At 43.2% G+C, this 23,415-nt stretch overlaps 1 protein-coding gene across 3 annotated transcripts in view; it reads left to right on the plus strand.

The window, feature by feature from the left end:
• hivep3a (HIVEP zinc finger 3a) overlaps nucleotides 1-23,415 on the plus strand; it is a 58,880-nt gene that overhangs the window by 30,092 nt on the left and 5,373 nt on the right. For 2 of the 3 annotated variants that reach the window (XM_042012218.1, XM_042012215.1), the window contains exons 2-5: nucleotides 8,610-12,748; nucleotides 13,001-13,161; nucleotides 18,407-18,558; nucleotides 18,642-18,716. In XM_042012218.1, the coding sequence (XP_041868152.1) occupies nucleotides 8,984-12,748; nucleotides 13,001-13,161; nucleotides 18,407-18,558; nucleotides 18,642-18,716 (4,153 nt within the window). In that variant the 5' untranslated portion in view covers nucleotides 8,610-8,983. Of the gene's footprint in view, nucleotides 1-1,972; nucleotides 2,049-8,609; nucleotides 12,749-13,000; nucleotides 13,162-18,406; nucleotides 18,559-18,641; nucleotides 18,717-23,415 lie in introns of all 3 variants that reach the window. The other variant, XM_042012216.1, reaches the window with a different exon arrangement.

Here is a 23,415-nt window from a genome sequence, read left to right on the forward strand (position 1 = left end):
CCTTGCGGATTTTAAGCTGCAGCCTCTCGACAAACATAAGAAAGTGAGAAGTCCCTGCATTAATGTCCCCTTTTGCAAATCATTACAAAAAAATAGGAGCTGTGATTCAAACTCGTGTAGTGTGGCATCTAAGGAAGCATTCACACCAGTCTATTTTTATTCAAATCCTCGTCTGTTTGCTGGGAAAGTCGCTTTGTTTGAGGTATTGTGATGCACAAACAGACTGATTTGAATCAAAAAAGTGGACTCGGTCGGCTTACAAACGCAGGTCTTGATCCATTTTAAGTGGACCAAATACAGGAAGTGAACTACAAAACAAAGTGCACTGTGGGTTCAGCACACAGCATTGTGGATAAACACAACCAAACCATAAACACTTGGGACGATAGGTGGCTCTGGATGGTAGAAATGTCTGGCGGTCAGATGTGGAACTTCTGATAGAAATCTGATCAGACGCTAGGATCTGATGCAGCTACATGTTAGCTGTTCTAGAAATCGAAGTTGTTCTGCGTTAAACAATGCAGCTCAGTGTTGGGACAGTTCAATTTCTACATGGACATGAACATGAAAACATGAAAGTTCAGTTCACACATTTGAACATTTGAACTATTCTATTCTATTCTATTCTATTCTATACAGTATGGTATGATAGTATTTACGGTACAGTATGGTATGATAGTAAGGTACTGTACAGTCTAATAATATAGTACGGTACAATATGGTATGATAGTAAGGTACAGTATGGTATGATAGTATTTACGGTACAGTATGGTATGTTAGTATGGTAAGGTACAATGTGTTATGATAGTAAGGTACAATATGGTATGACAGTATGGTACAGTATGGTATGATAGTATGGTAAGGTACAATGTGTTATGATAGTAAGGTACAATATGGTATGACAGTATGGTACAGTACAGTATGATAGCACGGTAGGGTATGGTATGATAGTATGGTATGAGTATGGTAAGGTACAATATGTTATGATGGTAAGGTACAATATGGTATGATAGTATGGTACAGAACAGTATGACAGTATGGTACAGTATGGTATGAGTATAGTACGGTATGGTATGATAGTATGGTACAGTACAGTATGACAGTATGGTATGAGTATGGTACCGTACAATATGGTATGATAGTATGGTACAGAACACTATGGTACAGTATGGTATGAGTATGGTACCGTACAATATGGTATGACAATATGGTACAGTACAGTATGGCAGTATGGTACAGTATGGTATGATAGTATGGTAAGGTACAATATGTTATGATAGTTAGGTACAATATGGTATGACAGTATGGTACAGTACAGTATGACAGTATGGTACAGTATGGTATGATAGTATGGTAAGGTACAATATGTTATGATAGTTAGGTACAATATGGTATGACAGTATGGTACAATATGGTATGACAGTATGGTACAGTATGGTATGATAGTATCTAGCTGACCTCCTTCATCACCATATACCATCCTGTGATCTCTGCTCTTCTGGCACCTTCTTTCTACTCCCTTCATGACCAAGCACAGAACCTGGGGGACCGAGCTTTCTCAGTTGCTGCCCCTACCCTCTGGAACTCACTCCCCAAAGACATCTGTGCATGCTCTGGCCTAACATTGTTTAAAAACTGACCAAAACACATCTTGCAATGGCTGCCTTTAATGATTTTAATCATTTCAGTTGATTTATGTATCCTTTTTAACCCAGTTTTAATGTTTTGATTTTGCTAATTGTTTAAATGTTTTGCATTCATATTGTTGTATTCTTGCTGTAAAGCGCCTTTGAATGTAATGAAAACCCCTCTATAAATGAATGTATTATTATTGTTAAAGACATTGTTGTGCGTATATGTTTAGCTGATCTTAGCTTCACACAGTCCACAGATATATCCCGACTCTTCAGTGTCACAGTGATGTCTAAACTTCATCTGTGTTAATTAGTTGTCATCCCTATTTTGACTTCAGAAACTCAACGAGGTGAAAACCTAGAGCACTTTTGTAAAACAGCAAAGCCATGCCGAAAGCAGCTGGCAGCCCTCAGGTGAGCCAGAGAAATTTTAAGTTAATGAGTCTTGCTGCTGTTCAATCTAGAACCACAAAACAGTAATAACAGCTTTTAATGTACATCCAAATAGCGAAGTCTTGGGACCCTCAGAGAGACGTTGATTTATCAAAGCAGGCTAGATAAACAGCAGAGCTGAAGTATTTGACCCACACAGATCATCATGTTTATGCTAATGTGCGGTAACATGAAACAAGTGGTTGGTAAATGAATCTGTAATTTCTGCTCCTCCTGGCTGATTGCTTGAGTCATAAATGAAACAGTGTAAAATATAAAAACAATAAAATGTAAAATTATTACATTACCTACCATGTTTGGGATTAGGTCACATTTGGAAGTGTTTATGCTAGTAGCAAATAACTAGCTTCTAGTAGTTAGGGTCAAGCTACCGGCTAAGGCGGATATGAATGCTGACCGAGGTCCTTCATCCACCTTCTGCATATGTATGTGCTACGAGGTTACAGAAGTTCCCAACCTGGGCTCTGGTACCCCCAAGTGGGTCCACGAAGCTTTGACCATTTAGAGCCATTGTGATAAAAAAAAAAAAAAATAGACCTTGTGAACACAGACCTATAGTTTTTTTTTCTTTGTTTTTTTTTTTGTTTGTTTGTTTTTTGTTTTTTTTAATAATCTGGACAAAACTGGGGTGTTGGCAGCCTGAAAACTCAACTTTTTAAAACGGATCCCAAATTTAACACTAGAAGTCCCAGAGAGGGGTCAATGGACCTTTCTACCTTTACAACCCAGAGATGGGTCGATTGACCAGTAGGATTTTAGCTAAAATCCTGTCTTAAGCTGCGAACAGCTTCTTTTGTTTGTAGACGAGTCAATTACTGGCACACCCCAGGAGGGCGCATACTTAGGGGAGACACTGTAGACTCTTGAAACCGGACTGTCAACTTTTGCCCAAAGCTTGGCTTGAGACACTGCTTGGTCCCCTGAGTATGAGATTGGAGTAGACCTCAAACAGATTCAGAAAGGTTTTCCTGCATTCTAGTATATTTCAAATAATTAAAAATATATTTGATATGATATATGATATATACCTCCTCGACACATTTGTGTGCTTTTAGAAGAAAAAAAAAAGATAATCATTGTGGGCCTTCAATAAAAAAGCAAACAATTTAGAATGATATGACAAAATGATGAATTCATATTTTTTTTAAAAATCACTTTAAAAGGTCCAGCTCTCCTCTTTTCATACAAATGAAAAAATACAAATTTTTCAGAATTTTTGACCAATTTTTCAAACTTTCTAACCCAATGTTCATGTACCTTATGTCCAAAAAGCCCAAGCAATGAACAATTTTGAATATTTAAAATGAACATTTTTTGATTGTGGTGGTACAGGCAGGGTCTGTGAGTAAAATGTCCAGAAGCATTAGTGTCTAAGTCAAGAGGGCATAAATGTCAACATGACAAAGATATAAAAGAACAACTGTGAATTTTTTCCAATGCTTTTTATTTTTGTCATAAAAAAAACAACAAAACAGTTAAAATAATGCAAGTAATGAAACAATTTCACAAATATTTACACAAGGCTACAGTGGCATGCCGTTGTGTGAATGGCTTTTCTGCTCTTTCAGCAGTCCGTCTGTGCTAAGTCCAAACATGCTTGGCACTTCCATGGTATCTCCATCCTGCATTTGCCACATGTGTATTTGTAGCAGTCAACACATCTTACAGTTGCGCAATTGTTCTTGCATCGATGGTTGACCTGACATTTTGCCCTTTTCCCAGGGCTAGGTGTGGGAGGTTGCTGCTGAAGCAGTTGCTCCTTATGTGCCTTCTTCTGACTCACATGAGAGTTGGCCAACTCTTTCGCGAGCTCAACCAGGAAGTCCACTCTTCTCTCCTGCACTCCGGTGCATTCCTTATGAAGAACATGAGCGTTCAGTGCCGCCATGTCGATCATGTTGTAGAACACGGCGACTGGCCATCTCCGTGTTCCTGCACGCACGCTGTACTCCCGCACCATCTGGTCCATCACATCCACACCACACTTTGTGGTGTTGTATTGTGTGACAGTGTTTGGCTTCCTTTTGGTGGTATTCTCAGTCTCAACCACATTGTGCATGCTGCTGAGAAGATAGACAGTCTTTTTCCGTTTCGGCGCATATACTGTGAGTGTTGCACCAGTGGTGGAAAACACTCGAGTGGTGAATTTAGTGTGGTCCTTCTGTCTAGTTGACTGAGGAATTTCCCGGCGAATCTTGTTGACTGTGCCAAGGATGGTGGTTTTCCGGCTAAGCAGTCGTTGCGCAAGGGACAGCGATGTAAAAAAATTGTCTGTTGTTACAGTTCTGCCCTTATCCATGAACGGCTCCATCAGCCTCATCACTACACTCTCAGAGAGTCTCTCTCCACTGGGACGACTGGGGTCCTTGCCAAGATATGGCAGGATATTGCAAATGTACTTTGATTTCAAGTCACAAGCCAGCCAAAACTTAATGCCAAATTTGTCCGGTTTTATGCCAAATTTGTCCGGTTTTGTTGCAATGTACTGCAGAAAACTGCAGCGAGTCTTTGTCGGGAAAAGCTGATCATCAATAGTGATGTGTCGACCAGGGTTATAAGATCTGATGCAGTTATTGACAAAAGATTCCCACAGATTAGAAATTGCAGCAAACTTATTTGTCTCCACTCGCTCACTGCGTGTGAACATGTTATCAAAGCGTAGGTGTTGCATGATGTTTTGGAAGCGGTTTCGGGCCATAGTAGCAATGATTCGTGGGTTTCCCAGCTCTGCTGACCAATTGTCACGTAGTGATGGAACTTTCTTCACCCCCCGCAAGATAATAATTGCAATAAATGCCATTAGTTCTGGGAGGTTCATGAACCATTCTGCCTGCTCCTTTTGCCGTGCATGCTGAATGGTCCATTCTTGAATGCTACGAAGCATTTCAAGTGTTATAAAACAGAAGAAGCTTTGAAGACGAGTCCGGATACTTCTTCTGGCCTTAGCAGTTGGCTCTCCATCTGTGCCGTATGGTTCTATTGGGGTGAAATTGAGACATGTCCCCAGCTGTTCTTCATGCCACACTGTGCCATCTTTAGCCATCTCTGTCCTCTCACTTCCCAACCGAGCCCTCTTTTCTGGCAGTGGAGCAGTCTCATCATCTGCAAGGTAAACAATTTCACAATTTCAGAGGACGAAAATAGGATGTTTTGGAAATAAGATTAAAAAAATCCTTTATTTGTACAAAAATGGAGAAATTCCAGTGTTGCAACTCACAGTACAGGACAAAGCAGAAAGAAAGAAATTTGTCATACCAAAAAGTTCAATAATAGTTTCAAATCTTACCTGAAGACTGCTCAGAGTCAGAGTCCGAATCCAGCTGAATTTGTATCTCTTCTCCATCTGAGTCACAAGGGTTTGTATCGTTGAGGATCAGGTCCAATGCCTGCTGAGTTGTAAGCCGCCTCTGCATTTTGCTTCCTTCTATTTGTTGGAGGTGAAGCTAGCTACTATTTATCCCCCTCAGCCCACCATCCCCCACTGCCACAGAATTTACCAGACGTTTCAAGGTAACAAGGAGGGGCTGGATGCAATGGGTGCATTCCTCAGGTAATGGCTGCATTTACAAATGAAGAGATGCTAATTTTTGCCAGCAGAGTCGTCAGTTTGGACTAAAGGTCTTTCGACCCTTCTCTGGGACTTTAGGGAGATATCAAAATTCCTGGGACTTCTAGTGTTAATAGATCAAAATTTATTATACAATATTTTAGCACATGTATCCTTCGTCAGCAAAGTGAATTAAATAAAATTAAAGTCACTTATAAGGCTACAACTTTTCATCCAATCCTGGGGTTTAGTTAGGTCAGTGAGCTGGTAGAGCTACAGTGGTGGACCACTTCATCTCTATCCTGTCACCTTGATTTTTCCTACAATAATTAATTAATAAACATGCCTTCATGGAAGGACAGGACTCAGCCAGAATACATTATTTATGGTGAGAATCTCACTTTTAAAGCATAAAACCAGCATGGTTTCAACACAGGGTATTGCAGAGGGTCCATGGCTTTTAGTATTTGTATGAAGGGTTTGGAACCATTGCTCTACGTTATGTATGTATACAGACCCAGGCTTCTCTCCAACTTCTGCATCCTTTACGCCAGTGGTTGGCAACTAGCGGCCCATGGGCCAAAACTGGCGTGCCACCAATGATATCTGGCCTGCGAGATCATATAAAAAAAACATGATGAAAAATAAAATAGATTGCAGGACTTATGTGTCATTGTGCAGAGACATGTTGGTGTTTGCAGCACTGTTAAAGAACAGTTTGGCCCCTTGAAGAGCTGGAGAGACGCACAGCACTTTAAGGTCCTTTTCTTCTCCCTTACATACGTAAATAGCAACGTCCATTTCAAACGTTATCATATGCAGTCGTTCTCATACTTCACATATGTCAAACTGGTCCAGCAAAGGGCCGTGTGGCTGCAGGTTTTTGTTCCAACCAAGCAGCAGCACACCAGATTTGACTGATTCAATCAACTGATCTCAGTCTTCAGACAGCTGATTGGTCAAACTGTGTGCTCTTGGCTGGCTGGAACAAAAACCTGCAGCCACACGGCCCTTTGCTGGACCAGTTTGACATGCCTGTATACTTCCATGCATCTTTTGTTGCCATGGCTGTTAAGTCAGTTCCTCCACTAGGGGGCAGTTTAGTCCCGCAAGCTGATGTTAGCTTCAGACACTGTTTAGCAGCGGTAATGTGTTGCTATAAAGTTGTTTCCAACTGCCCAACACGCATCATCATCATCATCACCAGCAGCAGCTTCCAGCTGTATTCAGATTATCACATCTGTTTCATCACCAGGCTGAAAATAAAACGTGTAAAGCTGCTGCTGGATGATCCCGTGCTGGCCAACTGTCAGACAGTAATGTTTATTAATGAAAAGTGTGAACAAAAATATTTAAAAAGTTAAAAGTATTGTGACATGTTGCAGACTCCTAATTCAAAAACAATCTACACTTAATAAAAATTAAACTAAAACACACACAAAAAAATATAACCAAAGAATTTCTTTTAATTTTATTTAATTATTTTTTGGTGTTCTAAACATTTTTAGGTTGTCTTTTTTTCAATTTTTGCCTTTCCCACGACATCCCTATCCACGGCAGCCTCCATTACAGCTATATGTACCAGGCTAATTATTATTATTATGACGTCATATAGCGACTTCTGGTGACTTTTAGGACAGCCAATAGCTACTTTTCTTACTGAGGAGTTAGCAACAGTGCCTACTTGCAAGTTTTGATGAGTGGCTGATGACGGGTCAGTGTGGCTATTAGGCATAGAAGTGTTTTCAAACACAGCTTTTAAACATCCCAAAAGAGAAGTGCTGTGAGACCTGGATCTGTCTCCTTGTTGGGTTGATGTCAGGTGTGATGGATTGTTCCAGTGGCAGACTATTTCTGCACATGCTCGATATTAAAATAATTTCACCCATGAATGATCAATGATCCTGCATTCAAAGCTGTCTCTTCAGTTCTGATAGATTTACCACTGAATCCTGTTGTATAAACAGCACATATCTGCATCTACAGCGTTATATAATGCTTGTTTTGCTATGAAGGAACCAAGACTGACTTGTATACAGCTCCTGTACATTAATCTAAAGATGGTTATCAACCTGTTTTCAGTCATTTTGGATCATATCCAGCAGCTTTGCCGTCTTCTACCAGAATGTGGGTGTAGAAACCAGCTGGTCAGTGCGTGGGAAGCCTTGTTTACTGTTTCAGTGTGCTGGCACAAAACAACGTTGGGAATTTTCTTCAGTATCTCCACTGAGGAACTTGTAGCCAACAGCCATCCTGCCACTACATTTGGTGTGTCCATTATAATGTACCTAAACTCCCAGTTCATCAGATTGAATGTATACATAATAGGCAGGTAGAGCTGTGCTCATGGACTCTGTATGCTGATTCTCATTTGGAAGGAAGTGTAGAAAATGCTGCATTAATTAGATCATGTGATGCACTGCCAGGTTCACATGCCTAAGCTCTGAATGTGGTACCAGTGGGATTCATCATCATATGAACAAATGATGCAATTTTATGAAGAACAAATAATTTAAGTTATTTTTATGACAGTGTGAATGAGGAGCACTAGAGCAGAAAATAATGTTAGTCATGTTAGTTTTCATTTATGCAGCTCTTCATTGGAGCTTATATTAACTTCCATGTGTGTCTTTTTTTTATTTCTCTGCTAAGCAGCTTGTAGGTCTGACTTCCTTTTATGTGAATGGACAGAACAATGTTTTCACTTATGGTTTTAAAGTATGAAATAGCTACTGTTAGCATATAAATGTGCCATCACTTTTAATGACTGCTTCCCATTTCTATAGAGAAAATTAAACCATTCTAGTTTATAGCAGACAGCAGCTAGGGGAAGTAAAAGATGAACATTATGACACACTGAGTCATTATGTAACAGATGAAACATAAATATCTGTATTTGGCAAGCAAGGGGTCATGTTTTTCTCTGAGTTGAGCTGTATGCAGCATCCTTGTTAATGAGCTGTTTGCTTTCACAGATCTGGATGATGAGAAGTCTGAAGAACCACTCGCTGATCTGAGCCAGCTGAGCATCAGTATGGTTGGCAGCGGGACTGTCTGAGTGCTTCATGATGGGATACTTTAGGTCAGCATCACAAATGACTTCCTCTACAGCACGACTCATTACAGCTCCATTCCTCGAAGCCACTCTTCTGTATTTGACAGCGTCAGTCTGTTATCAAGCAATAAAATCTAACTAAAAGATAAAACATTATGAAGCCTGCCAGTCGAGTAAGGCGGACAGTTTAAAATAACCCCTCACATAAACCTAGTTAATGATTCGCCTTTAATTCTCTAGCCTGGTTCAGGCAGACGCAACCCAAGTGTCTACCTGAGGCTGTCTTTTTGTTTTATGGAGGCCTTGCATAACCTAACAACTGGGGAGCAGTCCGGAGGTCAAGAACATCATCAACCAGAGTCTCTTCAGAGAGGCCTAAACCCCAAATCTCCCTCCCAGCCCCATCAGCTGGAGCAAACCAGCTCCCCAAAGCCTCATGATGCACCACTGCAGCCCAAACAGCCCAGAAAATGTAACCCTGAGCGCAAACGTCTCAGGCAGCAGCGGCAGGGCATCGACTCCGAAACAGTGCTGGAACATAAAAAGGAGGCATCTGCAGCAACAAAAGCAACCGCAACAAAAGAACCATCCTCAACCGATGTCTTTACCCAAGCTAAACCCAAAGCCCAGGAGGATAACCCCAAACAAAAGCGCGAACGTAAGCCTCAGAGACCAGGCAAATATGTTTGCACTTACTGTGGCCGACCGTGTGCCAAGCCCAGTGTCCTACAGAAACACATTCGGTCCCACACAGGTGAAAGACCCTATCCCTGTGCCCCATGTGGCTTCTCTTTTAAGACCAAGAGTAACCTATACAAACACCGCAAGTCCCATACCCACAGGGTAAAGGCAGGATTGGCACTTGGAGAGCCAAAATCTTTAGAGGAGCAAGTAACAGAGTCAGAAGATGAAACCAGACAGCTGTCATCAGCTTCCTCCCTTACAGATAGACAGAGCAGTGTAGCCTCAATGAAGAGTCATGAAACAGGCAGGGCCAAAGATTGCTCTGGAGGAAGCAGCGACTCCTATGCAGTGAAAAAGAGACTGGCCCTGCGTCTGAGTAGAGGAAAGCACGCTCCTCAAGACTCGTCTGATGAAAAGACCTCGTCTCTAATATTAGATAGTCGAGGTAGTACAGAATCAGGCTATTTTTCCCGTTCTGAAAGTACAGAGCAGTCACAAGACAGTCCCCCGAACACAAGTGCCAAAAGCTACGCAGAGATCATCCTCGGTAAATATGGACGTCTCGGACACCTACAGAAGATGTCTCGTCATCATAACCAGCATCCTTCTGGTCAGGAGGAGAAAAATATCTCCTTCACTGTACCCAAGAAACAGGTCATTGACCATATCACCAAACTCATCACCATCAACGAGGCGGTGGTGGACACCAGTAAGATTGACAGTGTCAAACCTAGGAGATTCTCGCTCTCCAGAAAAAACAGCTCAGAATCTCAAAAGGGTTCAAACACAAAAGAAGTGCTTATCCATAGTCCTAAAGCTGGAGATGTGGGCTACAAAAGCACTGGCTCCATCAGCATGGGCGTTCCGTGTGAAAAATTCCACCATCCACCTGTTGATGTGGAGCAACCAGTTGGCCAAATTTCAACTGGGCCTCTGGTGAGAAGTCACTCATTGCCGTCTGCAGGGAGCTCATTCGATGTCTCCGGTGGCAGTCTATGCAAATTCCGCCTTAGTCAATCTTTTGATGAACGACAACCTTCAGAAATGCAGACTTCCCGTCGTTACGGAACACTAAGACGGCAGCCAGCGATAGAAATCCCACTTGGTGCAGACCTTACAAAAGAAGAGCAAGAGGTTTCTCACTCGTTTTACCCCGACAGTGTGAGCACTGACCTTACAAAACCTCAACCACAGCCATACGAGTGTGAGGCCTGCAGCATTGGATGTAAGGATTGGGAAGATTATATAAAACACAAGCAAAGCCTGTGCCTTGCACCACTTCCCCAAAATGAGGTGGTCCTTAGTCAAATGGAGTGCTCCCAGCTAAGTAACCATGCAGTCAGAGCAGGAGCTTCAACCATCCGTAAAAGAAGGAAAGAAGAGAGCTTTGAGTTTGATGACCCAGCTTCCCCTTCATTACCCTTCTCAGCCATTTCATCAGGACAGTGTAAAGATGAAAACAGTGTAGCTCACGAGGGTCCCAGAAGGCCTGTGCTGCAAACCTGCTCAGTGATTCAACACACTAGTTCATTTGAAAAACAAGAATCTTTATGTCATGAGAATCAAAGCAGGGAGGCATCTAAGAGCTCTCCACCTCATGAAAACTATCAGCTGGTGTCTAACAAACAGCCCCAACATCAGTTGTCAAAACTTCCAGCGCGAACACTGCTTTGCCAAAACAATGTGAAGGTTCCAGAAATACTGGTCACAGAGGATTTCAGCATTAGCCCCGAAGCCTCCATAGAGCCAGCCTCCACGACAAAGAATTCAGAGAAACTTGATGAATTTCAGTGGCCACAGAGAAGTCAGTCTCTGGCACAGCTTCCGATTGAAAAACTCCCACCGAAGAAGAAGCGCTTGCGTCTAGCCGAGACTGCCCAGTCTTCGGGTGAATCCAGTTTTGAGTCTATATCTTTGCCCCACAGCCCTAGTCAGGATAGTAGTGCATCATATGCATCCAGTCGTTCCACATCCTTCGAAGAACCATACAGACCAGACATGGAGGTCGCTACATCAACACCACTGAGGCGATCGAGAGCTCCTCACATGCTGACAGTGCCGGGGGAGCACCAGCACAGAGAGATGAGACGCTCTGCATCTGAGCAAGCCCCCCATGACTCACAGCCAAGTGTCCTAATGGCTGAGACCCGCAGTAAATCATTTGACTACAGCTGTTTGTCCCCTGAGCGCTCTGCAGTTGGCTGGAGGGAAAGAAGAAAATGTCTTCTCATGAGACACGCAGCAATTAGAGATCGAGATGAGGAAGAGGAGCACTGTGGTTCCCTGGGACGTAGTCCTGAGCATGTCAGCCCCTGCAGGTCTTCTCAATCAAGCCCATCTTCATCCCCTTCACCAGCTGGGAGACTCTTGGTTAATACAGCAGGATCACAATGCAAAGACAATTTCTCTAAGTGGAAGCTTAGTCAAAATATCCAGTTAATAGATGCAGTTACACATGATCCTTCCATAGGTGTAAAAAAGGAGGCCCTTTACATCCACTCACCACAGCCCAACCCTACATACGGACCATCAGGGGCAGCCAGAGCCCACTATCTCCCCATGTCCACAGGACTAAAATTAGAGATTCCCTCAAGATGTGACAATTATACAGAAGGTCACATCCAGCACTCTGTCCCTCACATCACTTCCAGTTTGGAAATACTTACACCCCTCACATCTCCAACAGTAGCAGTGCGTCTCCAGACAGATACGCTCACGCCAGCATGCGCCATATATACCACATTGTCTCAGTCCACGTCACCAAGGCCCCAAGAGGCGCTAGATGCTGTCTCACCTAATATGGGCATGTCAACAGCTGAGTACAGAAACCGTAGGAACATGAGTCCAGATCTCCAACCATGGTTTGATGATGGCCTGAGATCTCCAGGTTCAGGGGGCAACAAGCGCATGTTGTCCCCTTCCAACAGCATGGAGCTCCATCCTGAGTCACAGCAGCAGCAGAAACGAGTGAAAGAAGAAGAGGAGGAGGAGAAGGAAGCTGGATGTCCTGACACATCAACAGTAGACACACTTAAACAGGAGAATCAGCCATGTTTTCCAGTGGTTGGTTCTCCCATCTCACTCGTTGAGACCTCGTTCCCCAGCCTGCTGTCAAGTACCTGTAACAGCTGGTGCTATTTAAACTACATTAAACCAAATCCCTCTGCTCTGGACGAACAGAAGCCCTCAGTGTATTCATCATGGTCGACCAGCAGCTACGATCCTAACCCACCTGGACTCTCCAGCAAGACGGTGCTGTCCCTGCTGCACTGCAAGCAGAGGCTCAGTCCCTCCATTTACACAACATCCCCCATGTCGGTCAGGACAACCCAGTCAGTGGAGCAAGAGGACAGCAAAAGACCCTGCTCTAGCAAGGTAATTACACACTGCTTACACTTAGCTATTAATATATATGCACCATAAAAGAGCTTCTGAGAAAGTCTGGAAATCTGAAACAGGATAGGTTTAAAACCGACTCTCTTGGTAAACAGATTTCCCACAGACGGAAACAAATGTGTGCTTTAACAAATGCTACGAAACAATGTTCAATGAGAATTCCCAATTTTTGTCTCCCTGGGCATGCTGGAGCAGAGTTGGTGAATTTGCCCATCTCTCTTTCGAGCTTAGGTCTACAACAGCCTGCCCTACAGCAGAGACCAGGAGGGGGTGGGGAAAGGACCGCTGCCTGCAGATGACAACGGGCCAGACACAATACAGGAGAAGGAAGAAAAGAAGAAGCAGGAGGAAGTTAGATCTTTCTCCAGAAAAAAACAATCTCCTGAGAGAAGGTAAGTGTGACCAATGGACAGCCAACTAGCTTAGAATGTTTGTTTAATAGTGATGAAGCTCATTGCTTCCAGCACTGGAAGGTTGCCCCACAGTGTGGAATGCTGTGAAAATTGCTATCCACCATGTTGGAAAGGGCAGGGCTGGACTTCTGCACCAGCAGAACTAAAGTCAGAAAATAACAAGCTTCCCCTGTTCCTGCAGGGATTAGGTAGGTAGGTAGGTAGTCAGTTGTTAGGTAGGTAGATAGGCTGGTATGTAGATAGATAGGAATAATAGGATATAGAAGCATCACGTGCGGCGGAGGTGAGGACCCAAATGCAGGCAGTTGAGGCAGGAAGCAAAACGGTGCAGGTAAAAAGTTTTTTTTTACTCCAGGGTTCTCCATGATGGAAACCAGTTTGTTCAGCAGCTCTTCTCCACCACACGCTGTCTGACCAGTGTGTGGTGGAGTGGATGGTCGGGGTTCTCCACCAGTTCCAGCCTTCTTTCTGAGTGAGTTCTGCTCACTGCTGCTGCTCCGATGCTGCTTTCCCAGCACACAGCAGCAAAGAAAAGCTCACTGGAGATGACAGGCTGGTAAAAGATCTCCAGCACGTCTCTGCAGGCATTGAAGGATCTGAGCCGTCTCAAAAAGTAGAGTCTGCTCATCCCCTTCTTGTACACAGCATCTGTGTTGGATCTCCAGTCCAGTCTGTGGACTGATTCATTGATACACCAACTATCCCTGCCATTTACAAGGAGCATCACAACATTGTGTAGCTGGAATATGTATAAAATATGTCACTGTGGTCATAAAGGGATGAACATGGTCAGCAACAATATTCATGGTTAGTAGGCTGTGGTGGTTAAACCAGGCCACGTTGGCACTAAGGGGCCCAAAGTGGGCCAAGAAGATGGATGGATCCATGTTTTCATGATGTTTCCAGCAGATTCTGAGCCTAGCATCTGAATGTGGAGCTGAAATGGAGACTCATCAGACCAGCAATGTTTCTCCATCTTCTATTGCCCAGTGTTGGTGAGTCTGTGTGAATTGTAGCCTCAGTTTCTTGTTATTAGCTGACAGAAGGCACCCAGTGTGGTCTTCTGCTGCTTCCTGGTCCAGACAACTGCTGCTCTTCAGAACATAATCTGGAAACCCTAGAGATGGTTGTGAGTGAAATCCCAGTAAATACTCAAACCAACAATCATGCCACATTCAAAGTCTCTTAAATCCACTTTCTTCCTCATTCTAATGCTCAGTTTGAACTTCAGCAAGTCGTCTTCACCATGTCTATGTGACTACATGCTGCCATGTGATTGGCTGGTTAGATATTTGTGTTATCAAGCAGCTGAATGGTTGCACTAGGGTAAGTGGCCATTGAGTTAATGTATATGTATATGCTGTATGTATATTGCTTTTAATGGTACCTTTCCTTTGTGTCACAGAAATGTGACTGAATGTCTCTTTTTCTACTCTCAGCTCGTTCCTCTGGCTTAGCTGCCAAACACATACAAATTGAACAGCCTCCCACGCGTGCCCCATGCGGGAACCTCAGATGCAACCAGGGTGGCCCCGGGATGCATATATTAAGCCCTCATCATTCAGTAAAACAACTTTGCCCAAAAAAGCCTAAACATTTGAAACAGCCCTCTCCAGGTCCATAAGTCTGGCACCACTTAAATTTTTGGGGGGATAAAAAGTGAAAAAATATTTCTAGGGTCTTGTGGGCCCCAAAATGTTTAGGGATTAGAGAGGAAGCCGCTGCACGGATGCACACAAAATTTTGGGCCCCTAGGATACCTGGGGGCTGCGTGGGAGGCCAGAATGTTTTATATAGGAGTAAATGGCAAATGGACACTTTGTCCACTTCCCATTCACTTCAGTTGTATCACTTTTGGGGGTCTGGGCAGCCCCAGAATGGGCCCAAAGACCCCAAAATTGGGTCTGTTGTTGTACGCTGTGGGCCCAACAAGGCTGAGTTGTGCTGGTTTCAAAAACATCTATGTGCACAAAATGCCAGCAAAAAAGACACGTGGCCAATGTGAAGGGCTTGCCATTGGACAGATAACCCTATGTCACCACTCCTTTTTGGGCCTAACGTGCCCTAGAAATGGGTTAGAAATGCCAAAATTAGGTCAATTGTTCAGTTTATGCTCCATAAGGGTGCACTGGAATGGTGTCTCTATTGTGTTTGTGTGCAAAATGCCACCAAAAACGTCACGCGTTAAAAAGGCTTCAATGTAAAGGACTTACGATTTGACAGATAACCCTGGCCACCTGCCCCTTTTGGGCCTGCCGCACCCTAGGAATGGGTTAGAGACACCAAAATTGGGTCAATTGATATTCAAGTGATGCACTACAAGGCTGCACCAGAGTGGACTCCCTAATGTGTTTGTACACAAAATGACAGCCAAAAGTGGACAAAATGCTGATTTGTGGACAGGGAGGGCTAATGGACAAAGGGAGGGGTGTAATGGTTCTGGGAATAAGGAAGACTACGGACCCACTCACTAGCAGTTAAGGACAGGAGGCAGAATGGTGCAGATGATGAGTGATTTTTTCAAAACTCAAACCAAAAACAGTCCCAACAACAAAGTCCAGGGCCAAGCAGGGTGGAGGGGGCCCTGAGGAGGGACCGAACCAAGACAAAAACAGTCCTGACAACCAAATTCAGGAGGCCAGCCAGGTGGCCGAGCAAACAATAGGCTAAGCTCCGGCAGACGACCATCTGCACCATTCAGGCTCGCACCAATCAAGCCGGCCACAAACTTATCTCAGGAGATCGGCCCAGTGGCCGATCAAATCACAGACTTGACTCCAAAGGTCGACCTGGTGGCCGAACAGACTTGACTCCGGAGGTCAGCCCGGGGGCCGAGCAGACAACAGAATTGGGAGTAGCGGCCGCGCAGCCCAGATTTCAGGAGGCGGAGCAGACTGGATTTCTGAAGGCTGCACAGACGGATTCTCTGGAGTGCTCAACATACACATTATGACAGGGACCAGAGGCGGGTGAGGAGTGTCTCGACCAGAGACCCCCTCGGAGCCAGGGCTCTGGCTCCATGTCCAAACCAAGGATCCTTACCACCAGTTCGCTCGAGGTTATGCTCATGGGAAGGCCGCCGCACCTGGACGACCTCCTCCTTCTGGACTTCGTTGGAAGAGGCCCAGGGAACATCGGGTCTGGGTCCACGCAGTCTGGAGGCGTTTAGCTGCCTCACGGCTGAAGTACTCAAACAAGGCTAGCATACCGTCTGCTGGATCCATGTATGGTCAGGTCCTTCTGTAGTGGTTTCCGAGGGGAGGAAGCGTACGGACCCACTTGCAGGCAGCAGAATGGTGCAGATGATGAGTGATTTATTCAAAACTCAAAACAAGATTAGAAACTGTGAAAGTGAGCCATTAAAAACTCTGACAAACCATGAGAAAGAAGGATGAAACCATGTTGAAACCAAGAGGACCTGACAAGGAATGACAAGAACCATGGAGAATAAATACATACAACAGAAACAGGTGACATGATAACAAAAACTAAACATGACATAAAGCAAGAGCCTAACATAACTAAAAATAACAAAACCCTAGACCATAAAGCAAGATCTTAACATAATTAACTATGACAAGAACCAGAAACCTAAACTATAACTTAAACATAGACTAAACATGACAAAAACTATAATCCTTACAGGAAAGTAAACATAACACAAGATTCTAACACAACTAGACATAACAGAAAAAGAACCCTCAAGCCATGATTGAAACAAAAGCATGATAAACCCCATGATCTTAAAACAAGATCTTAACAGAAACTAGACATAATAATACCCATGACCATAACCCACACACATCCCATGAGCATGACAAGGGGTTTTTGGACAAATTAAGCGTCCATCTAGTGTATTTGTGCAATACTGCAGTTTTGGAAAAAATCGTAAAGATTTCTTATCCCAGTGATCCTGACACCTCCCCATGTTTCTGCATGAAGACGAACACGGTCCTGATGAACTATATATCCTTGCCTCCTTTCATCATGGAGTTGCATGGCTCAGTGGGTAGAGTGGTCGTCTTGTACCCTGAGGGTTGTGGGTTCGATCCTCGGCCTGTGTTTGAGTAAGAACCCGAACCCCAAATTGCTCCTGATGTGTTGTGGTTAGTGCCTTGCATGGCAGCTTCCGCCATCAGTGTGTGAACGGGTGAATGTGATGTATAATGTAAAGTGCTTTGGGTAAAAACACTATATAAATACAGACCATTTACCATGAAGACAAACATTCTTCTGATGAACTCGAACCCCCTTTTTTCATTGTGAAGACAAACACGCTCCTGATTAACTCTTTTTCCTGACGCCACCACCCAAATCCCCCCCATGTTTTGAAGAGGAGCATGCTGCTGATGAACTCACTGCTAAGTTAAATCAGAGACTCCAGCTGGTTCTGGTACCTGTCAGAAATAAAGACTGCAGCCATCTGTGTGTTTTTTTTCTGCTCCCTGAATCCCTGCTGTGTCATGTTAACGCTCACTGCAGCCTTCCTGAACGCGTGATTCATCCTCACGCCTGCTTGCCGTCTCCCAGTCTGGTTCATTCTGTCTGAGTTGCAGAAAGACCAAACAGATGCAGCAAGACTGTCAACTGTTCGCCTTTTTCTAACTGGTAAGGGAAAAACTTCAGAGCACCTGGACTTTATGGTGTTCAGGTATGAAGCTAAAGGGTGTTTCTCCTTCATTAACTTGAAGGTTTTCAGGACTGTAAAAGCCACCATTTACGATACCTGTAGAGTTTATCCACCCACTCAGCCTGTGGTGGAAATAGAAGATTATAACCAGAACCATTGTTTGTCATCGGAATGTTTTCACTTTCTGTGTTTTTTCATGCTTATTTAGAGCAGCACTTGGCCTGGGCCCGGGTTTCCCTCCCTTGCCGGTCTGTTTTTATTGGCTGGCTGCAGCAAACCCTCCTGTACCTTGAGCTGTATCGTAGGCTGCCTCTTGTGGTGTGAGCTAGGGGGGGGGGGGGGGGGGGGGGTGTCTGAATTTGGCTTATGAAAGCTGACTCTGTTGAAGCTGAAGTGGGCGCCTCGCTGAGGGACCCTCGGTGTACTGGGAAGGGGGACCAGTGTGAGCTCCCTGTGTAGACATTAAAAAGATGCGTCCAGGTGGCTGCAGCCCTTCTTCCAGCTCCTCTCATATTGATTGCTACCTTTACCCTGAGAGCAGCAGCATCAACACCCAACTGATGGTGAAAACTCTCGCTCTCTTCTCTCCAACAGATCAAACACACCACAGGATGCTGCACATGAGGAAGATGAGAAGGATTGCCAATGTGAAGATTTGAGATTCCACTGCAAGAATGCTTCTGAGCTCTCCTCTGAATCTTCACCATGTAACTGTAATCACTGTAAAAGCACTGTCAAAGCTGCAGGTAGGACTGAAACTGATCTCTGTTTTTTTTACTGTTTTCACTGAGCTGTGTGTTCTTCATCAGCTGCTTTTCTGTATATCCAGGGAGGTCTGTTGAACACCTGAGATCTGAGGTACCTGAAAACCAAACCAGCTGTCACTCAGAGGACACACATGAAGGTACAGTGTGTTGTATTTATATACCACAATTAGTGACCTGATGGAAGTCAAAGGTTAATGTCATGATCTGTTTTTGGAGTGAGGGGAATCAATGGAGAACTGAGTCTATGTGCTGCCTAGTTAGCGATGCTAGCTAATGAATGCTAACATTTTCACAGTACTGTACAAATAAGATCGTGTAGTCATTTATTCTGCAGTGTTAAAGAGCCTGATTTTTCAAGCATCAGCTGATGAGATGTTGATATTCCAAAATCTATTAATGGGAAAAGAGGAAAGTTACCTGGATGAACAGGCGCTTCACGTACAGATGCCGAAGTTCCACAGGTTCAAGTCCTAGCCACCCCTCCAAAATAAAGACACCAACAACCACATTCTGACTCCTTCTTCAGATAATTTCAAATAAAGGTGCAAATTAAGATATACAATAGACGCAGCTAAAAGGACATTAAAAGCCAAATGCTACTCTCACAATTCAGGTGAAGTCCCGTCCTGTAATTCCATTCATCACTGTGAATCCTTCTATGGAAATTGAGCAGTTTCCTGCACCTGCACAACATTCATCCAGCCAGGAATACTTCCCTCAGTGGGGAAATATGTTGCTAATACCAAACCATCATAACTTACCAAATACCATACTATCACATTATACCATCATACCTAAAAGAACTTACATAAAAACAGAAAGAAAAAATCTAAAATAAAATAGATAAAAAGACAGAAATAAAGTTCCAGTGTGGGGAATTAACAGTTGGTCTAACTACAGCTGTCTGATGGACTTTTTTGGGAGGCCTTTGAGGACAGCATTACAGTAGTCCAGTCTGCTAAAGATAAATGCATGGACCAGTTTTTCTAAATCCTGCTGAGTCATCAGTCCTTTAATCCTTGATATGTTCTTTAAGTGATAACAGGCCGACTTCACAACTGTCTTAATATAACTGCTAAAATCCAGGTTTGAGTCCAGGACTACTCCCAGATTTCTGGCATGGTTAGCTTTGAACTTTGCTGTTTGAAGCTGAGTGTTGACTTTTAATCTTTCTTCTTTGGCTCCAAAAACTATTATTTCAGTTTTGTCTTTATTTAACTGAAGGAAGTTCTGGCACATCCAATCTTTAATTTCATTGATGCAGCTAATCAGAGTTTGGCTCTGACTGTAGTCTCCGAGTGAGATGGTTTTGTAGATTTGTGTGTTATCAGCATAACTGTGGTAACATATTTAGTTGTTTTTCATAATGTGAGCGAGTGGCAGCATGTAGATATTGAACAGTAGTGGCCCCAGGATGTTATTTTGGTTCACTCAGATTTATACTTACCTATAAACACAAAGTAGTCCCTGTCTTTTAAATAGGACTCAGACCTATTAATTGCAGTGCCAGAAAGTCCTACACAGTTTTCCAGCTGGTCTACTGAGATGTTCTGGTTGACCATGTCAATGCAGCACTGAGATCAAGCAGTACCAGGACTGAAATGTTTCCGCTATCTCTGCTCAGGCGGATGTCATTAAAGACCTTAACTAGGTAGACATCAGAACAGTTATTTAGTGTCAGGAAGTTGTGTAGCTGCTGAAAGACAGTTTTTTCTAGAATGTGACTAAGAAATGGGAGATTTGATATTGGCCTGTAGCTGCTCATGAGTGATGAATCTAGGTTTTACTTTTTCAGTAGTGGCTGGATGACGGCTGTTTGTGGGTCTGAGTGAAGACACCTGAAAGCAGAGACGTGTTTACAATCTAGAACACAGAAGATCTAGAAGATATCTAAGCGTCTGTTTAAAGTGGGGCTGCAATCAATGAAACACATTCTTGCATGTGTTTGGTTCTACTAGATGAGTAAGTACCAGGTGAAGTAATGCTGTGACAGCATTGTCACTGGATGGATTGGAACGGTATGCATATTAATGCTGATCTGCTAGAGAAGAGTTGCTGGACGTAGTTTGTTTTAAAATTAACCTTTCAAAGTGCTTCATCACAATAGGCGTCAGTGTGACTAGTTCATAGTCGTTAAGGCTTTGGGGGGCCCTGTTCTTAGGGACAGGAATAATGATGGTCTCCTTAAATTTGGCTTAAAGTTGGCTGGTAACTGTGACAATGAACGATTAAAGATGTCTGTAAACACACCTGCCAGCTGATGTGCACAGTTCTTCAGTACCCTGCCAGGTACTCCATCCGAACCAATTGCTTTCTTTGCATTAATAGTTTGGAAGACTTTTATCACCTCCAACGTGCTGAGTTTTAAAACCTGTTTGCTGCTGTTGCTAAGAGGCAGAGGAGTAGAAAGTGAAAGGAGTGAACAGGTTTCATTGTGTCCTTGTTGAGTGTTTAACTGGCATAAAAGGTGTTTAATTCCTCAGCCAGCCAGGTGGCGTCATCTCTGCTGCCTTTTCTATGCTTTGAATTCCTCTCCAAACCTAATGTGGGTCTTCAGAATCAAACAACCCCTCTATTTTTTGTTTGTAGGTAGTTTTAGCCTTTGTAATTGCTTTTTTAAGGTCTGCTCTGGCTGTGGTGTGCAATGATGTGTTTCCAGATTTAGCTAAAGGCATTATTTCTTTCTTTGAGCAGCTTCTTCACCTTCTTGCTGAACCATGTCTTTTTGGTTAGGAAAGTTCACTTTTTTTATACAGCACTTCCAAGTAAAACAGAACAGTGGAGGTGTACTCTTCTAGATTGTCCTGTGCAAAAATATTCCAGTCAGTTGTTTCAAAACAATCCTGTAGGTGTTCTTTGGCTCCTTCAGGCCAGGAAGTTTCAGTTTTCACAACTGGTTTGGACTGTTTACAAAGAGGATTATATGAAGGCGCCGCCGTAATTGGCAGATGATCTGATGCTCCAAGGTGAGGAAGAGTGCTGGCCCTGTTGCTGTGCTTGATGTTGGTGTAAACATGATCAAGTGTGTTTTCCCCCTTGTTGCACATTTAACATGCTGCTCAAACTAGGGAAGCACAGTTTTTAAGCTAGTTTCATTGAAGTCTCCTGCCACAATACACACACAGTCCGGGTAAGCTGACAGCTACCTGTGGATCGCTTTCACCAGAGAACTTAGCGCTAGCTTAGCATTAGCATCTAGGGCAGGGGTAGCCAACGTTGGTCCTCGAGGGCACCAATCCGGCAGGTTTTCCAGATTTCCCTGCTCCAGCACACCTGACTCAAATTAAATGGATCCAACAGCCTATAAGGATCTCCACAATGACTCGTTAGTTTAAGTCAGGTGTGTTGGGGCACGGAAATCTGGAAAACCTGCCGGATTGGTGCCCTCGAGGACCAACGTTGGCTACCCCTGATCTAGGGCTATGTAGACGTCCGTAGATAGGCAAAGGCAGTTTATTTGTATAGCACATTTCATGTACAGGACAATTCAAAGTGCTTTACATAAAAGAAAGGCATTACAGATATTTAGAAATAGTAAAAGGCATCAACACATAATCACAATAAAATAATAAATTACATTAAAATGATTAAAAGCAAGATAAGTTAAAAAAAAGTTAACATGCAGATTTCATGTATAGGCGCATGCAAAAAGAAATGTTTTTAAAAGATAATAATTTAATAGATAGAACAACGCTAAACTCCCTTGGTCGACACTTAATAGTAAGGTACTCCAAGTCCAATGAACAGTGTTTCTCAATTACAGTACCATTGGTTATGGGTGTATATGCACAATCCCCTTCCTTTGCCCTTACCCAAGTTAATGTTTCTGTTGTGGCGGCACACTGAACGCTCTGCTAGCTCAGCAGCCTTATCCGGTATGGATGGGTTAAGCCATGTCTTAATATTGAACATGCCTCTTCATTCGTTTCTGCAAACAGGTTTAATATTTAACATGTGGTGTGAAAGGTAATATTAGATTCTGACCAAACATCTCACGTTTCACATCATCTCTGGTTTTATTTTGCACCGTTGGTGTCGCAGTTTCTCCAGATTTTGTGCATACGGCAGGTCAGAGTAGCCGTGGAGGTAGGGACGTCCTCCCACCAAGTCTGGTCTTTATAAATCCCAAAAGTTGACTAGAAGTGACGTACGCTGGGTTTTGTACCTACGCCAGCTTTAGAAATTAATCCCCTGGTCATTCGCAGCTAGGGCAGAAATAGAGACAATCCTGTAATAAACATATCTTTTTTTTTGTGATTTTTATCCGTTTTTTTACCAGTTGATTTAACAAACTTTAGAAATTGTAGAAAAACCAACCTGCTTTAGTATTTTTTTTTATCAACTGAGTTAAACACAGATCATTATTATTAGATGTCCATATCAACACAGTATCAGAGTTAAAACAATTCCTCGAGAAATAACTGGATTAAAAAATGTGAAATTCACTTTAATCCAGACACAGATATGTTCTTCTCAGCGCTTTCTGTGTGAAAGATGTGTTCACCTCCTGCTTTATTTTCATGGCAAATTTGATTTGTTGGTGCAATGGAGAAGAAATGGAGAAACCAACTTCATACCTGGACACCATAAAACTTTTTAACTATGCATGTTGTTATGGATGGAAGTAAAGAACATGAGTTAGCTGTGACTTCTTAATTTTAATCCAGGATTTCTTCACTTACATTTACCTTAAATTTATGGCATAAAATCAGCTCAAGGTTGTCAACTTAGTGAGTTTCAGCTGTATTTAGCGAATATTTAGACCCTTTATGTCTCCAAAAGGCAAGTCTCGTCCTTCTAGCAGCCAGACCAGCACTCTGCTGTCATGATTCTGCA

This window comes from Melanotaenia boesemani, chromosome 17 (assembly GCF_017639745.1).
Source record: "Melanotaenia boesemani isolate fMelBoe1 chromosome 17, fMelBoe1.pri, whole genome shotgun sequence".
Lineage (NCBI taxonomy): Eukaryota > Metazoa > Chordata > Actinopteri > Atheriniformes > Melanotaeniidae > Melanotaenia > Melanotaenia boesemani.